The 16642-nt window shown below is 50.8% G+C and overlaps 1 protein-coding gene across 8 annotated transcripts; it reads left to right on the plus strand.

Moving 5' to 3' along the window:
• The first annotated feature begins 1700 nt into the window (after positions 1-1700).
• TYSND1 (trypsin like peroxisomal matrix peptidase 1) lies at positions 1701-10546 on the plus strand. Of its 8 annotated transcripts, XR_001885811.1 has the most exons (6): positions 1701-4047; positions 5491-5621; positions 6692-6788; positions 7038-7090; positions 8038-8182; positions 9595-9685. XR_001885811.1 is itself a non-coding variant. In XM_017873153.1 (5 exons), the coding sequence occupies exons 1-5, from the start codon at positions 2882-2884 to the stop codon at positions 9810-9812; spliced, it is 1665 nt and encodes a 554-aa protein (XP_017728642.1). In that variant the 5' UTR covers positions 1711-2881; the 3' UTR covers positions 9813-10546. The 8 variants fall into 8 exon arrangements, 6 of the variants coding, with proteins under 6 accessions (XP_017728646.1, XP_017728642.1, XP_017728644.1 ...); XM_017873153.1 differs by lacking the exon at positions 8038-8182 and having other exon boundaries at positions 1711-4047; positions 9595-10546; XR_001885810.1 differs by lacking the exon at positions 7038-7090 and having other exon boundaries at positions 1771-4047; positions 6603-6788.
• Positions 10547-16642: the final 6096 nt, after the last annotated feature.

The following is a 16642-nucleotide window of genomic DNA, read 5'->3' on the forward strand; positions in this document are numbered from 1 at the left end:
CAATGGGAAAGAATTTCCTTTACTAGGCTTGTAGGAAGCCTTGCTTTTAGAAAAACCCAAATGAGATCATAAAACTACAGTACTGGGACAAACAGTGGGAAACAGGGCAATGGGTTCTTTTCAACCAAGTATTAAAGTATTGGAGATGTTGCTGGGCGCGGTGGCTCGTGTCTGTAATCCTAGCACTTTGGGAGGCTGAGGCAGGCGGATCATGAGGTCAGGAGTTCAAGACCAGCCTGACCAACATGGCGAAGCTCCATCTCTACTAAAATACAAAAATTAGCCTGGCATGGTGGGATGCACCTTTAATCCCAGTTACTCAGGAGGCTGAGGCAGGAGAATCGCTTGAACTGGGGAGGCGGAGGTTGCAGTGAGCTGAGATTGCGCCACTGCAAGTAACAAGTAACAAGTCCTGTTGTCCTTGTTACTATGAAAGGATGCCATGGGTTGTATGGGCAAGTGAGTTGGTTTTGTTTGAGGCAGACTGGAACATAAGATTAAACGCTCAGTCAGTGAGCCTAGCACGCAAAGATCTTTGGCTGTTCTGGTTGTGACTTGGGACTTCTTTTTACCATGGTCTGCTGTAAATACAGAAAAACCCAGCGCCCAACAGTTCATGCTGGAGTCTTGAGCATTGAGGGCGAATCACTGGACTCCAGAGAGAAAGTTTGTTTGTTTTTTGAGTTGGTCTCGCTCTGTCACCCAGGCTGACGTGGATTGGTATGAACATAGGTCACTGCAGCCTCGACCTCCTGGGCTCAAGTGATCCTCCCATCTCAGCCTCCCAAGTAGCTTGGGACCACAGGGGTGCACCACTGTGCTTGGCTAATTTTTAAAATTTTTGTAGAGTTAAGGTCTCACCATGTTGTCCAGGGTGGTCTCAAACTCCCGGGCTCAGGAAATTCTCCTGCCTTAACCTCCCAATGCGTTGGGATTCCAAGTGTGAGCCCCTGTGCTCCACCAAGAGAAAAACTCTTTAATTGCTAGGAAGTTGGGATAAATTTTACTGTGATCAAGCCACCTTCTGTGTCATAGAACCAAAGGAAGACTGCCTGCTATGGCAAGATGGCCTCATTTTAGTCCTGCCTCATATTATCATAGATAATCGTTTTCCTTTCTCTAGCAGGTTTGTGTCACTGGGAGTACTGGGATCATTATCCTGTGTTGTGCTGGGGTTATACCAAACAGTGTTAACTTTATTTAAAGAATTCAGGCAGAGGCCGGGTGCGGTGGCTCACGCCTGTAATCCCAGCACTTTGGGAGGCCGAGACGGAAGGATCACGAGGTCAGGAGTTCGAGACCAGCCTGGCCAGCATAGTGAGACCTCGTCTCTACTAAAAATACAAAAAATTAGCCGGGCATGGTGGCACGCGCCTGTAGTCCCAGCTACTTGGGAGGCCGAGGCAGGAGAATCGCTTGACCAGGAGGCGGAGGTTGCAGTGAGCCGAGATCACACCACTGCACTCCAGCCTGGGCGACGGAGTGAGACTCCATCTCAAAAAACAAAAACCAAAAAAGAATTCAGGCAGAAAGGTTAGAGAATTTAAGTAGCAATTGAATATTTTTTCACTAATGCTGGTAGTATACTATAGTAACCTTAATAAAAATTAATGTGTATTTTATCAATTCAATGATAAAGGAGACCTTTGTGAACTGTCTAGCTTGTGGTGACTGACTGAGGGTATCATGAAGCTCCCAACCCTCGACATACTCCTTCATCCTTCTCTGTCCTAAAGGGTACTTCTTTGGAAAAGTAGAGAAGTTCTATGTTAGCGTACACTAGAGAGGGTAAACTATGCCTTGTGGGCCAATTCGGGCCTGCTGCCTGTGTTTGTATGGCCTGTGAGCTAAGAAAGGTTTTTACACATTTAAATGGTTGGAAAAAATATTTAAAGAATGCTATTTTTGGACACATTTTATGAAATTCAAATTTCAATGTCTGTAACTTTTTATTGGGACACAGCCGCCGCCATTGCTTTAGGTTTTGTATGCAACAGCTGCAGAATTGACTATTTGAGACAGATTGTATGGTCCCCCAAACTGGAACTGTTTCCATTCTGGCCTTCTACAGAAAGTATTTGGACCCTGGCGTAGATAAATCCTGGCCGGTGGTTATGTTATGTGAAATGTGCACACTGCAAAATATAGGGCTGTATGATTAAAATTTTTGATTTCAGCTACTGTTCATCATAGTCAATTTAAAGGGCAATTTAATTTATAGCAAATTCCGTTTCTCGGAGATTTGTGTTGGGGCTTTGGCAGCAAAAAAAATCCTAGGAGTAATCTTGAGAGTTCCATGCCCCCTAGTGGATTGCTATAGGGTTTACTTTTAAATTTTCAAAATACTGAATTGGCCAAGGATTTCCTTGATCCATATTATCCCAGGGGTCAGAGGCCGAAGGTCGCCTAGACCTGGGCAGATGCTAACAGGTACTGTCATGGCCTGGGCAAATCTAGCCACGTCAGCGCTCATTTCTATTCCCTTTTCACAGTCCAGCAAACAAGAGACTCGACTTGAAGGAACCCACCCTCCTCTCCTCGGATTCCATATGACGCCGCACGCCTCTTACTCTCCCCTGGGCTCATCCGGGGAAATGGGGCAGAGGCTCTGTCCCACAGGTTGGACAAACCAACGAGGGCGGGGAAAGGAGAATCAGAATAGGCAGCCAATCAGAGCTCGGCACAAGCCCAACCAATCGGGTCGGGTCAGTTGGGGCTTAGCCAATCGGGCTCGATGAGGAAGACCTGAGTCAGAGCTTGCGCCTCTCGCTTCCAGCTGTGGGTGGCGCCAGGCCGGTTCAGCTGGACCGGGTAGGGGTCATCGCTCGCTTGCTTGTTTGCGGTTTCTCGGAGAAGCCCGCAAGTGTCCGGCCTAGAGGCCATGGGAAAGCAGTGGGGGTCTGCCATGAGGGCGGCCGAGCAGGCGGGCTGCGTGGTGAGCGCCTCCCGGGCCGGACGGCCAGAGGCGGGCCCATGGAGCTGCAGCGGGGTAATCCTGAGCCGTAGCCCGGGCCTGGTGCTTTGCCACGGGGGCATCTTCGTCCCCTACCTGCGAGCTGGCAGCGAAGTCCTGACCACGGCCGGCGCCGCCTTCCTGCCTGGCGACAGTTGCAGCGACGACCTGCGCCTGCACGTGCAGTGGGCCCCAACGGCCGCGGGTCCCGGGGGCGGCGCGGAGCGGGGCCGCCCAGGGCTGTGCACGCCCCAGTGCGCGGGCCTCGAGCCGGGCCCACCTGCCCCGTCCCGCGGGCGTCCCCTGCAGCCCCGGCTTCCCGCAGAGCTGCTGTTGCTGCTGAGCTGCCCGGCCTTCTGGGCCCACTTCGCGCGCCTCTTCGGGGACGAGGCGGCGGAACAGTGGCGCTTCTCGAGCGCGGCGCCGGATGACGAAGTGTCGGAGGAGGAGGAGGCGGATCAACTGAGAGCGCTGGGCTGGTTCGCGCTACTGGGCGTGCGGCTAGGCCAGGAGGAGGTGGAGGAGGAGCGCGGGCCGGTCGTGGCCGTGTCGCCTCTCGGGGCCGTGGCCAAGGGCGCGCCATTGCTGGTCTGCGGCTCCCCTTTCGGCGCCTTCTGCCCTGACATCTTTCTCAACACGCTGAGCTGCGGGGTGCTCAGCAACGTGGCCGGCCCGCTGCTGCTTACCGACGCACGCTGCCTGCCCGGCACCGAGGGCGGCGGCGTGTTCACCGCGCGGCCCGCGGGGTCGCTGGTGGCGCTGGTGGCGGCGCCGCTCTGCTGGAAGGCCGGCGAATGGGTGGGCTTCACGCTGCTCTGTGCCGCCGCCCCACTTTTCCGCGCCGCCCGCGACGCGCTCCGCCGCCTGCGCCCCAGCGCCGCTGCCCTGGCCGCTCTCATGCCGCCAGAGGTGGGCGTCCCGTGGGGTCTGCCCCTCCGAGACTCCGGGCCCCTGTGGGCAGCCGCGGCCGTGTTGGTGGAGTGCGGCACCGTATGGGGCTCCGGAGTGGCTGTGGCACCCCGCCTTGTAGTGACCTGCCGGCACGTGTCCCCTCGGGAAGCAGCCAGGGTCCTGGTGCGCTCCACCACCCCCAAGTAAGCCCACAGGGCTGACCCCACTCCATCCCTTTCAAGGTCTCAGGTCTGGGTCCAGGCCTAATACTCTTGAGTATTGTGCAGGCTTTTCTTGTGTCATGCGGATGCTTTGGGCGTGTAGTGGGTAGAGACCTGAAACCCTCCCCTCATCCTTTATACCCAGAACCCCCGCGGGGAGAATCAGGAGCAAGGTGTCAAGCTCCAAGCAGCTCTGGATTTGGGTACTGTGGGACACCCTGAATCCGGAACTGGGCATCTTTGAGCTCCCCTCAAAGTCTGAGTTTCTTCTGGGCAGCTTCGCTGTCTGAAAACCCTGCACACCGTACCCCACTGTTCTCTGGCCCTTTGAACAGATATTCCCTAACCCTGCTGCTTCTCTGAAACTGATAAGGTCCCAGAGGCCCAGGATGGTGCCCTTCTGGGGTAATGAGATGGGTTTATTAATTTTATCCATCTTTTAGAGCTTAGCCAGAGCTTCCCTTCTGAATGAAAATGACAGAACGTGGGTTTCTACCTAATCAGAATGTAGGGGGATGGTCCAGGCAGCTGTACGTGGTTCAACCCAGCCTTGTAGCCCAGGCTTTTCCAAATCTCTTTCCTGAGTCCCCAAGCTTAGCCAGGTGTAGGTAACACAGCCCAGTTTTGCCACAGGTGTCCCCACTGGTGGCCTATTGGACAGCCATGACTTTATAGGGAAGACTGATGATGAAGGCTTCCCTGTGGCGTGTGGCCCCTACCAGATTCCCCCCACTCCCCTCACATGCCCCTTGCTCCTAAGGAGACTGCTAGGTCTCTTGGAAGCTACCCCTACAGAGTGTGTAGTAGGGCACCCCTTTCTGATCCTAGGCAAGTCACTTTATCTAAGCTGCCTCCCTGGGAGTTGATGCGAAATGTCATGGAATGGAGCCTTGCACGTAGTGTAAATAGGGACCCAGAGGAGTAAAACCATGTCTTATCTGCCCCATCAACTGACGGGATTGTTGGGGGTATCAACAAGGCAGTGAAGGAAAATGTGTTTGCCTTGGCTCCTCCCACTTTCTGTTTGGTGTTGTGATGGTTACTGAGGGTCTCTGGGCCTCTGTTATACCACCTAAAATGGAGATAATGCCAGTACCTAGTTTATAGGGTCGTGAGGACTAAATGAAGTGATGTCCACAAAGCATTAACACCAAACCTGGCCCACAATGCTCACTAAGTATCAGTGTTGATTATTCAGGTACAGGAAGCTTTATAGAAGTAGCACAGTTTGTCAACCACCTTTGGAGATACCACAGAATGGTTACATGACTTGCCCAGAGTTGCCTGGCTGGTCGATTTCGGGGCTGATACCCAGATCTTCTGACTCCAAGTCCATGACTTTTACCGTCACTCTCAGCTCCTTGATTTCTCCCAAGAACTGAGGAGTCAGAAAGCTAGCCTGTTGTTTGTTTCCCTTGCTCCCAGGAGTGTGGCCATCTGGGGCCGTGTGGTATTTGCCACTCGGGAGTCATGTCCCTATGACATAGCAGTGGTGAGCCTGGAGGAGGACCTGGATGATGTCCCCATCCCTGTGCCCGCTGAGCACTTCCACGAAGGTAAAGGACCAAGGGTGCAGCCTGAAGGAGGGCCCCTCTGGGCTAGGGTGGGCCTCAGGAAAGAGAATCAGTGTTGGGCATTCTCAGGAAGTTAGGGTGGCATTGGTCAAGGTCCTTGGAGGCCTCCCTTCTTGTGCTGGTGGGGCATGTGGAATACCCTGTGAAGGATAAAACACGCCCTTTCCCCAAGTGCCTGCAGCAGTGTAGTGTGAGGATGCGGGGCTTTGGGGTTCCTTAACAGTTACTTCAGGCTGGTCAGAGAGGCACGTGGCACTTTCAAGGCTCCAGGGGCATGATTTGTCTAAAAGGCTTTGTGATGCTGCCACATAAGTACCGACGTTGCACTCCATGGAGGCAGTGATACGGTGATGAAAGGTGCAGGGGCTCTGGATGGGCATCTTTCCTCTGCCACTTACTAGTCCCATGTCCTTGGACAGGCTTGTTAACTCTCCTCTGCCTCATTTTCCACGTCTTTGGAATGGGGCTAATGTATCCTACTTCTGGGTGTTGTGAGGGCTGGGTGTGATGTTGACTGTAAAGCACTATTTCCATGCCTTGCACTTGGAAAAGGAAGGTCATAGCTGCCTTATAGCCATCATCACCTTTTCTTTTCACCAAGAGATTTCTTAGGAGTCCCAGGAGGAGATGGATGTGAATTCTACAAACATTTATTGAGCATGTAGCTAGGTGTTAGGAACTCCTAAAAGTGACTGCCCCGCCTGTCCAGGGAACGAGGACTGGGGAACAGCCTGTTGCTCAGAAGTGGTCATGCAGATACAGTGCTAGGAGCTCAATGGGGTTCCCAGCCTCTTCTAGCCAGGGGACCTGGGGAAGGCTCTCTGGAGGCAGGAGTATCTGAGCAGAAACTTGAAGGCTGGAGAGGTTTGGGGTGTTTGGAGAGGGTAGGGATGGGGGTTAGGGAGTGTGAGTCCTGCTATAACACAGGTGTTGCCAGCTTCACCCTCCTTCCCTCCCTGGCAGGTGAGGCTGTGAGTGTGGTGGGCTTTGGCGTCTTTGGCCAGGCTTGTGGGCCTTCGGTGACCTCAGGCATCCTTTCGGCTGTGGTGCAGGTGGATGGCATGCCCGTGATGCTGCAGACCACGTGTGCTGTGCACAGCGGCTCCAGTGGGGGACCCCTCTTCTCCAACCACTCAGGAAACCTCCTTGGTAACCAGCTCTTTGTCCCCCTTCCACCTTCCCTCTTGCTAGAACCTCAGTCCCACCCCATGAGTGCTTGTAGCCAGCCTCAATGCACCCTCTCTCTGGGAAAATGGTGGGCATTATGAATGAGCTAGCCAAGGTTTGCAGGCTCTTCTGATGGTGGAGAGGGAGGGATGCTGAACTGGGAGGAAAGAGATCTGGGCCCTGGTCCCTTCTCTGCCACTAATCTAATCTGGTTTGATCTGTGAAATTCAGGAGTTGGATTAGTCAAAGCATCACAGACTCAAAAGCCAACAGAGGCTGGAAAGGTAAAGCAAATGAATGAGAGAAGACAGCAGGGAGGGGAGGGGAGGCGTCTAAACTGAAGCACACTCGAGTCAGCCACAGCAGACTGTGGCCGAGAAGGAGGATGGGCCGAACGTTGGCTGGTATTCTAATATTTTCACAAGACATGCAAAGCTTTTTTTAAAAAAATACGTGTGGCCGGGCGCGGTGGCTCACGCCTGTAATCCCAGCACTTTGGGAGGCCGAGGCGGGTGGATCACAAGGTCAGGAGATCAAGACCATCCTGGCTAACACGGTGAAACCCCATCTCTACTAAAAAATACAAAAAACTAGCCGGGTGAGGTGGCGGGCGCCTGTAGTCCCAGCAACTCAGGATGCTGAGGCAGGAGAATGGCGTGAACCCGGGAGGCGGAGCTGACAGTGAGCCGAGATCGTGCCACTGCACTCCAGTCTGGGTGATAGAGCGAGACTCCACCTCAAAAAAAAAAATATATATGTGTGGCCATTACATTGATCAATTTTTAAAGTTTGGTAGCATGCAGGTTTTTGAAAAACAGTCTGTTTAGCTATCCAAAAGAAAAAAGAAAAAGACATGAGTTCATCTAGAAACCTCCAACTCCAGTCTAGTCTAACTCTCCTTGTTTGTTTATTCTTTCTCCTGTAGTGAAAAACCTTGCTCCTGCTGTCTACAATATGTTGACTTATCTGTTCCACCCTAGTATATGAGTAAAATTGTATTTGCATAGCTTTAGTATAAATTTCCTGTAAATATGTAGTACTTACAAAGAGGAAATATTAGATCCGTAAGTAATATTTAGAGCCGTAAGTCTAGGCCGGGTGTGATAGCTCTTGCCAGTAATCCCAGCACTTCTGGAGGCTGATGCAAGAGGATCACTTGAAGTGGGAGTTCGAGACCAGCCTGGGCAACATAGTGAGGCCCTGCCTCTTTTTATTCAAAAATTTTTTTTAGTTAAAACAAAAGAAAGGAAAATACTAAGTCTACCATGGAGAGGCCTGGCAGATACCACCTCAGCCAAGTGATCAAGGTGAACATCACAAGTACTCCATACAGACATCAGACAGCTGAGACACTGGGAAGGACACATGGCTTTATGGTATTCTTCCCAACAATGTGTACCCTTAAACGATTAAAAGTAATGGCAAAACAAAAGTAATGACAAAAACTACATTCACTTTTGCACCAATCCAGTAGTCATGAGAAAACATTAGGTAGACCTCAACTGAGGGTCATTCTCTAAAATCACTGACCTGAGCCAGACATGGTGGTATGCGCCTGTAGTCCTGGCTATGCAGGAGTCTGAAGTGGGAAGATCACTTGAGCCCAGGAGTTCAAGGCTGCAGTGAACTATGGTCACCATTTCACTCCAGCCTGTGTGACAGAGTGAGACCCCATCTCAAAAAAATAAATTGTATGTTTATTTAAAAAAAAAAAAAAGCCAGGTATGGTGACTCGCACTTGTAATTCTAGCAGTTTTGGAGGCCAGGGCGGGAGGATTGCTTGAGTCTGGGAGTTTGAGACCAAGCTGGACAACCATAGTGAGGCCCCATCTCTACAAAATATTTTAGGGAGGCTGAGGCGGGAGGATCACTTGAGCCCAGGAGGTCAAGGTTGCAGTGAGCTATAATCCCACCACTGCACTCTAGCATGGGCGACAGAGTGAGACCTTGCCTCTAAAAAAACAAAAACAAGAACAAAAAAACCTGTGAATAAATAAAATAACCTGCACTCTTAAAAATGTCAAGGCCATGAAAGATAAGGAAAGACTGAGGAACTGACCCAGATTGGAGGAGATTTGGGAGATGTGACAACTGAATGCAATATGGAGTCCTAGATTGGATGCTCGAACTGAAAAAGGACATTAGTGGAAAAACTAGTGCAACTCGTGCCAATGAGTTCTATAGTTCACTTAATAACAGGATTGTACCAAGGTATATGTTTTGGTTTTGGTAAATATTTTTTAGTGACAGTAGATCTGAACATAAGCTGGTCAAAGGGTATATAGAATTCTGCACTATTTAGGCAAGGCTTCTTTATGTCTGAAATTATCTTTAAAAAACTACACACACATCCATGCACCGAACAGGCCAAACAAAACATGTCTGTGGGTCTGATTCATCCATTCATTCATTCATTCATTCATTCAACAAGCCTTTGTTGAGAGCCTACTTGGCATGAGGCATTGTTCCAGGTACTGGGGAGACTTCATGAACAAAACATCAAAGTCCTGCCCTCATGGAGCTGACACTAGGTGGAGAGAAAGATAACAAGTGAAATAAGTGAACTATCTAGCGTGTTAGATATTGAGAGTGTGAAGAAGAACGTAAAGCCAGGAACGGGTGTGGGCAGCAGGTATTCATGTCTGGAAGCTCAGCATCTGTCACCATGGGGGGTGGTTTCCAGTCCTACCAGGCCCTGAGGGCTCCAGGGTGGAGATGGTCCTCCTCCCTTCTCCAGCCTTTCTGCCTCCTAGCTCACATACCCTTTTGCTCTCTGACTCCTCAACAGGCATAATCACCAGCAACACCCGGGACAATAACACGGGGGCCACCTACCCCCACCTGAACTTCAGCATTCCCATCACGGTGCTCCAGCCGGCCCTGCAGCAGTACAGCCAGACCCAAGACCTGGGTGGCCTCCGGGAGCTGGACTGTGCTGCTGAGCCGGTCCGGGTGGTGTGGCGGCTGCAGCGCCCCCTGGCAGAGGCCCCGCGGAGCAAGCTCTGAGGCTGTGTTACCTCCTCTGGAAAGAAGAGTGACCTTTTTCTGCTGTAGGAAGTGATGTTGAGGTGATGGTGGCCTCAGGATTCAGGGCCCAGCTCCTGAAGGGGCCTGGGCTGCTTCTCATCTTCACCCACTGACTGCAGTGAGGGCTTTGGGCTCTGGGGCCAACTTCTCTTCAGCCCCATGGCTCCTTAACCTGGGAGCCCGTTTTGGGGTGCTTTCTTGAAACCCCAGTTCTCTGTCCCCTAGCACTAGACTCAGCTGTATTGTTTTTCCTTCTGGGGAGCCCACTTCAACTGCACAGAGGTTCTGGGCCTGACAGGTAGATGCCAGCTGGAAGGCAGGCCTGTGCCTGGTTTTGTGTCTGTTCCCCTGAGGGCCACCGTCGTCCTGGAGCTTCACTGGGGCCTTGGCTCCTGTCTGCCTCTCAGTCAGGTCAGGGCTGACAGAGGACTCGGCTTCCTTAGCATATCTCAGCAGAAACCTTGCTCTCAAAAACAGAGACAGAAGGGACAGAAACAGGAGTGCCTCCTGTTGTGCCAGGCCCATGGGCAGTGCAGGCGGATCCCTGAAGGTCAGTACTCCTGGGTCTTCATATGCCAATAGGGGCACTCTGACACTGTGCCTTCATTTTCCAGCCCACAGCCTGGGTCTCAGGGACCTTGAGTAGAACATGTCTGGTTGGGGCTTGGGAATAAACATGATCTACTGAAAAACCTCTGTATTTACATATCAAATTATTATTTTTTCAGGAGTTGAATTGGGAATAGGCAAGTATCAGGCAAAGAAACATACCCTTTCCTTTTTTTTTTTTTTAAGAGCTGTGGTCTTGCTGTCTCACCCAGGCTGGAGTACAGTGTTGCAATCATAGCTCACTGCAGTCTCAAACTCCTGGGCTCCAGGAGACCCCCTGCCTTAGCCTCCTGAATAGCTGGGACTACAGTCATGCACCACCACGCCTGGCTAATTTTTTATCTTTATAGAAATAGGGTATTGCTTTGTTGCTCACACTGGTTTCAGCCTTCTGGTTTCAAGCAATCCTCCTGCCTCAGCTTCCCCAAGTGCTGGGCTTACAGGTGTGAGCCACTGTGCCCAACCCAGAAATACACCCTTTCTGTGCTGTTTTCTCAGCAGGATTTGAGCTCACGGGATACTGTTCTGCCAGACTGGCCCTCATAGCTGGTCATGTGCCAGCCAGCTGGGTGGGGCTTGCTGGTCCCAGAAGGTGGTAGTCTTGACCTGGCAGCAGGTACTTAAAAAATGCATAGGGTGGGTGGCAGTTGGGGAGTTCAAGGGTTAATGAGGCCAGGGCAACCCCCAGGAGCTGAGGCGAACTCTGTGAGTCAGGACTGTGCCATGTGCACAGGGCCGTTCATGTGTGGGCCCCCGAGTGATCTCCACTGGCAGGCTGAAAGCCCTGTGAGGGGCGGCTGTGGGCAGAGGCCACGCAGGAAGAGTGCCTAGGAGTCATTTGTTTCTAACACCTGTGTGCTGAGTGTCAATGCTGGGTGTGGTGTTATGATGTATATTGGTTTTCATTGAGCATTCCTGACTCGTGACTCCCATAGTCCTTGTTCCAGTCTTTGTTGAAATATTGGGTATGTTAGGGCTCTGGGGGCAGGCCTCTGACCTCTGGGTATCTTTTCACGAATGTTCGCCCACCTTTTTGATGGTGGGTCCTAAAGACCTTCCCATGAGAGAGTCTCAATCCTGGGGAAGGAATGCTGATGTCATGAAGCTTCCATAAAAACCCGAGAGGACAGGGTTCAGAGAGCTTCCGGATAGCTGAACACCTGGCGCTTCCTGGAGTGTGGTGTGCCCAGGGAGGGCATGGAAGCTCCGCACCCCTTCCCCTTTCCTCATTCCTTGCCCTATGTGCATCTCTTCATCTGTATCCTTTGCGATATCCTTTATAATAAACCGGTAAACATAAGTAAGTGTGTCTCTGAGTTCTGTGATCCACTCTAGCAAATTAATTGAACCCAAAGAGGAGGTCGTGGGAACCTCAACTTGAAGCCAGTTGGTCAGAAGTTCTGGAGGCCTAGACTTGTGCCTGGTGTGGTTGAGGGGGGGCGGTCTTGGAGACTAAACCCTTAACCTATGGGGTCTGACAATGTCTCTGGGTAGATAGTGTTGGAACTGAATTAGAGGACACCCAGCTGATGTCCACTGCTTGTTGGTGGGGAAACCCCACACACATTTGGTCACTGAAGTCTTCTGTGTTGATGATTGTGATGGCATGAGAGTAGAGGGAAAACACGATTTGAGGAGTTTTTCCTAAAACATGGGGCAATCACAGAACACTCCTGGGATGGTTGTTCTTCCCTTTACAGATTAGGAATGGGTCCAGAGGTCATGGCTAGTTTAAGAGAAGTTCTACAGTAAGTTAATGGTAGCAAAGTCCTAGATCTGAGGGCTGACTTTGCTGTGAGGGGTGGGGGGGGGGGATTTATTCTCACACATGTGGGTACTGATATGGTTTGGGTGTGTCCCCACCCAAATCTTATCTTGAATTGTCACTCACACAATTCCCACATGTCATGGGAGGATCCTGGTGGGAGGTAATTGAATCGTGGGGCTGGGTCTCTCCTGTGCTGTTCTTGTGACCGTGAAGAAGTCTCACAGATCTGATGGTTTTAAAAGCGGGAGTTTCCCTGCACAAGCCCTCTCTCTCTTTGCTTGCTGCCATCCATGTAAGTAACATGTGACTTGTTCCTCCTCACCTTCTGCCATGATTGGGAGGCCTCCCTAGCCATGTGGAACTGTAAGTCTATTAAATCACTTTTTCATCTCAGTCTCAGGTATGTCTTTATCAGCAGCGTGAAAACAGACTAATACAGGTATCAAGGCACCCACAGGCTACTCTGGGGAGACTGATGTGTCAGCCCATTAGTGCAATAAGCAGGGAAGCTCTGTCCAGGGAAGAATATGTCTGGGGACCCAGAAGGGGTGGATTAGGTAAGGCTTCATCAAGGCAATTCAGTTTCTGAACCATGAAAAGAGAGTTCAGAGTTTACCAAGTGGACTGGAAACAGAGTGTTCCAGGCTGAGAGTGGCAGGAGCTGGGACAAGGAAATGTGGCACAGCTTCCTTGTGGAGAGAAAATTGGAAAAGTGCAAGACAGGCCCAGGGAACAGTTACAATGGCTTGGAGAGAGAAGACAGCTGAGGCAGGACTGGTGGGTGTGGTGAGATCAAGTGACAACACAGGAGGTAGAACTGACGAGCTCCCTAATTTGAGACCAGGTGCTATGTCTCACGTATGTAATCCCAGCACTTTGGGATGCTTGAACCCAGGAGTTTGAGACCAGCCTAGGCAGCATAGCGAGACCCTGTTTCTTAAAAAAAAAAAAAAATTAGCCAGGTATGGTGGTACACACCTGTGGTCCCAGCTACTTGGGAGGCTGAGGCAGGGGGATGGCTTGTGCATGGGAGTTGGAGGCTGCAGGAGGATGGCTTGAGTATGGGAGTTCGAGGCTGCAGTGAGCTATGATTATGCCACTGCACTCCAGCCTGGGTGACAGAGGGAGACCCTGTCTCTATAAAAGGAAAACAGGGATCTAATTTGGGACCATGAGTGGCACTCACTTGCCATGTCCTGTTAGCCTGGTCCCTGGATGCCTATGAGGAGGGAGACAGCCTCATTAACCAGTCCACTGTCCTGGAACTGATGCCCTAGCAAGAAATGCAATTCTGTTGTATTTGAGCCATTACATTTGAAGTCTATTGGTCATAGCAGCAGAACTTGCCTTCACTAATGTAGCCTCTCCCTAGCTGGGAGCACCATACCAAACCATGTGTTGGGCGAGAGAAGAAATGAGGATATTCCTCTCTTCTTTGAAGCTTACAAATGTAGCTGGAACTACGTATGGAAAAGGAGAACATTTACCTGGCTCTTCAGATCTAAGATTGCCTGTTCTTCAAGTGGGCATACTGCCTCTGTTTCTCTGGGCTCCTGAGGTAACCCAGTACCTTGGAGCTCCTCTAGCCCTGGGAGCCAGCAGAAAAGCCACCTGTTGTCTGTAAGGAAGCGCCCTCAGACCTGGCTGAGCTCATTACAGCAGACAGCCGGCAACTCTTCCTCTTCTTAGATTCTGTCATGTTAGACAATCTGCCTGCTGTCCCCACTAACCATCAAAGTTCCATGGAATGAACTTGTCACTTTTTCAGCATCCTAACCACCACACTTTCCTGCTACCTCTGGCACTTGGAAATTCAGAGACAAAAGCCCTGTTTTAGGCAGCGAGCCCTGATTTTCAGTTCCAAAGCTATGGGCACTGCTGGGTGGGACCAGAGGAGTGGTGTGCAGTGAGCTGCCTGGAGGGGTTGCATGAGACCATGTCCCGTCTCCTGGATGGAGGTGTCTTCTGGTTGCCAAGAAAGTATTGAGTGATCATCAGAAAAATTCCTTGGTTTTCACGGTTTGTTGCTTTGTAGCAGGTCTTAAGGAAAAAAAGATTTTCATGGTTTGGGACAGGTCCTTAGAGATGGGCCACAGCAGCCCTGACACGCCTGAGCCCAGTGGTGGGCCACCTAACGCCTCTCTCTCCTCCCTTCCAGCTTTATCTTTGTCCTGCTCTTTCCGGAGTCCTTTCCTTGCATCCTGCCAGCTGGCGTTCCCTTTATTCTTGCACGCCTAGCTTCTACACAAAGCCTTCCATGACCTTCCCAAGCCTCAGGGCTGATTCCTTGCACTGGGCAGGCTGTAGCATCTCTCTTCACCTCTCTGTGTCACACGTTACTGGGTACATGCCCAGTAAATTCCCCACAACTGAGATTCTGCTTTGCCTGAGCAGTGCCCTCTGGCTCCTTAGGGATGAGGCCCGCTGAGGGGTTTCCTGACTTTAAGGTCATGGTTCAGGCTGGGCGCAGTGGCTCACACCTGTAATCCCAGCACTTTGGGAGGCCGAGGCGGGCAGATCACTTGAGGCCAGGAGTTTGAGACCAGCCCGGCCAACATGGTGAAACCCTGTTTCTACTATAGCTGGGCGTAGTGGCAGGTGCCTATAATTCCAGCTGCTTGGGAGGCTGAGGCATGAGAATCGCTTGAGCCTGAAACGTGGAGACTACAGTGAGCCAAGAGCATGCCATTGCACTCCAGCCTGAGAGACAGAGCCAGATTCTTCTCTCCACCCCAAAAAAAGGGGTCATGGTTCAGACCTCCATTGTAGGCCCACCCCCTTGCTTTACTAGCTGAGGGACCTTGCCTAAATTCTTTAGCCTATTTAGGGAGCCTAAATTTTCTTATCTGCAAAATGGAGATTAATAGAACTTACCTTGCAGGACCTTTGTGAAAAAAAAAAAAAAAACAAAAAACTTGAGAAGGCATTCAAAGCACTTAGTTTGTGATCAGTAAATATGAGCTTATTGTTTTTCTAAGACGATGAGTAGGATTTTTCATCAGAAATAAATCATTCTGGTTGCCTTGGGCAAACTAATCTGCAGTATAAAATATCTATAATAAATGGCTGTTGTGTATTCATTGCTACTGTGTGCCAGGCACCATGCTACAACACTTTATAAAAATGATTTCATCGAGACTGTTCCACAACTTTATGTTTTTTTTTTTGAGATGCAGTTTCGCTCTTGTTGCCCAGGCCGGAGTGCAATGGCATGACCTCCTCTCACTGCAACTTCTGCCTCCCGAGTTCAAGTGATTCTCCTGCCTCAGCCTCCTGAGTAGCTGGGACTACAGGCATGTGCCACCATGTCAGGCTAAGTTTTTGTAGAGACAAGTGTTTTACCATGTTGGCCAGACTGGTCTCGAACTTCTGACCTCAGGTGATCCACCCAACTCGGCCTCCCAAAGTGCTGGGATTACAGACATGAGGCACCGTGCCTGGCCCTTATCCACAACTCTTAAGGTAGACGCTAATATTTGCATTAAGTAGATGCAGATGGCTTATCTTTTGCTGAGTTAGCTTGATCTGATTTGAACTGGCAATACACTGCCTTCCAGGTCATTGTCCTGCCTGGGGGTCTTTGCACATCCAGACCACACTTCCTTCCTCTTTACCTAAATCTAACTCTTTCTCATCCTTGAAGAGAGGTATTTGCACCCTTCCTTTGCCCCCAGTCTTTCTTTTTCTATTTTTTATTTCATTTCATTTATTTTATTATTATTGTTATTATTATTTGAGACAGAATCTCACTGTCACCCAGGCTGGAGCGCAGTGGCATGATCATGGTTCACCGTAGCCTCAAACTCCTGGGCTCAAGTCATCCTCCCACCTCAGCTTCCCGAGAAGCTGGGACTACAGGTGTGCACCATTAAGCCCGGCTAATTTTGGTAGGTCTCGCTATGTTTCCCAGGCTGGTCTCCAACTCCTGGGCTCAAGTGATCCTCCTGCCTTGGCCTCCCAAAGTGCTGGGACTACAGGCATGAGCCACCGTGCCTGGCCACACCCAATCTTTCTTACTGCAGTTGGTGATACATGGTTTTTGTTTTCTCTATACATCTATTTTTTGGTGGTGTGTTTAACATCTGTCTTTTCCCAGACTGTCGCCTCCATGAAAGCAGGAACCTTGTCTGTTTTCTCCTCCATGTTATCTCCCCAACGCCTAGCACAGTGCCTGGCATATGTAGGAGCTCAACAGGGTTTGCGGAACTATTATGTGTATGTCTGAAGGAAGGAGGTTGGCAGTGTGCGCAACGTGTGAGGGGAACCCCACTCTCCAAGGTTCCAGTGGCTTTAAAGGTGTCCTCGAGAAAGTAAGAGGGACAGGGGGACACTTGTTTTCCTTCCTTCCCTCCCTCTCTTTCTTTTTGCTTTATAGTATGCTGAAAGGACACTTTGAGCCAAGTCTGAATGGCTCGGGCAGGGCTGGGGCGCG

Source organism: Rhinopithecus bieti, unplaced genomic scaffold (assembly GCF_001698545.2).
Source record: "Rhinopithecus bieti isolate Rb0 unplaced genomic scaffold, ASM169854v2 scaffold_6907, whole genome shotgun sequence".
Classification (NCBI taxonomy): domain Eukaryota; kingdom Metazoa; phylum Chordata; class Mammalia; order Primates; family Cercopithecidae; genus Rhinopithecus; species Rhinopithecus bieti.

What these genes read in the sequence shown, in the direction of transcription:
- TYSND1 (XM_017873152.1), top strand. Translation starts at nt 2,882, where the DNA reads ATGGGAAAGCAGTGGGGGTCTGCCATGAGGGCGGCCGAGCAGGCGGGC. An exon ending in GTGCGCTCCACCACCCCCAA is followed by an intron (nt 4,048 to 5,490) that starts GTAAGCCCACAG and finishes CCTTGCTCCCAG; the next exon opens with GAGTGTGGCCATCTGGGGCC. An exon ending in CCACTCAGGAAACCTCCTTG is followed by an intron (nt 6,789 to 9,594) that starts GTAACCAGCTCT and finishes ACTCCTCAACAG; the next exon opens with GCATAATCACCAGCAACACC.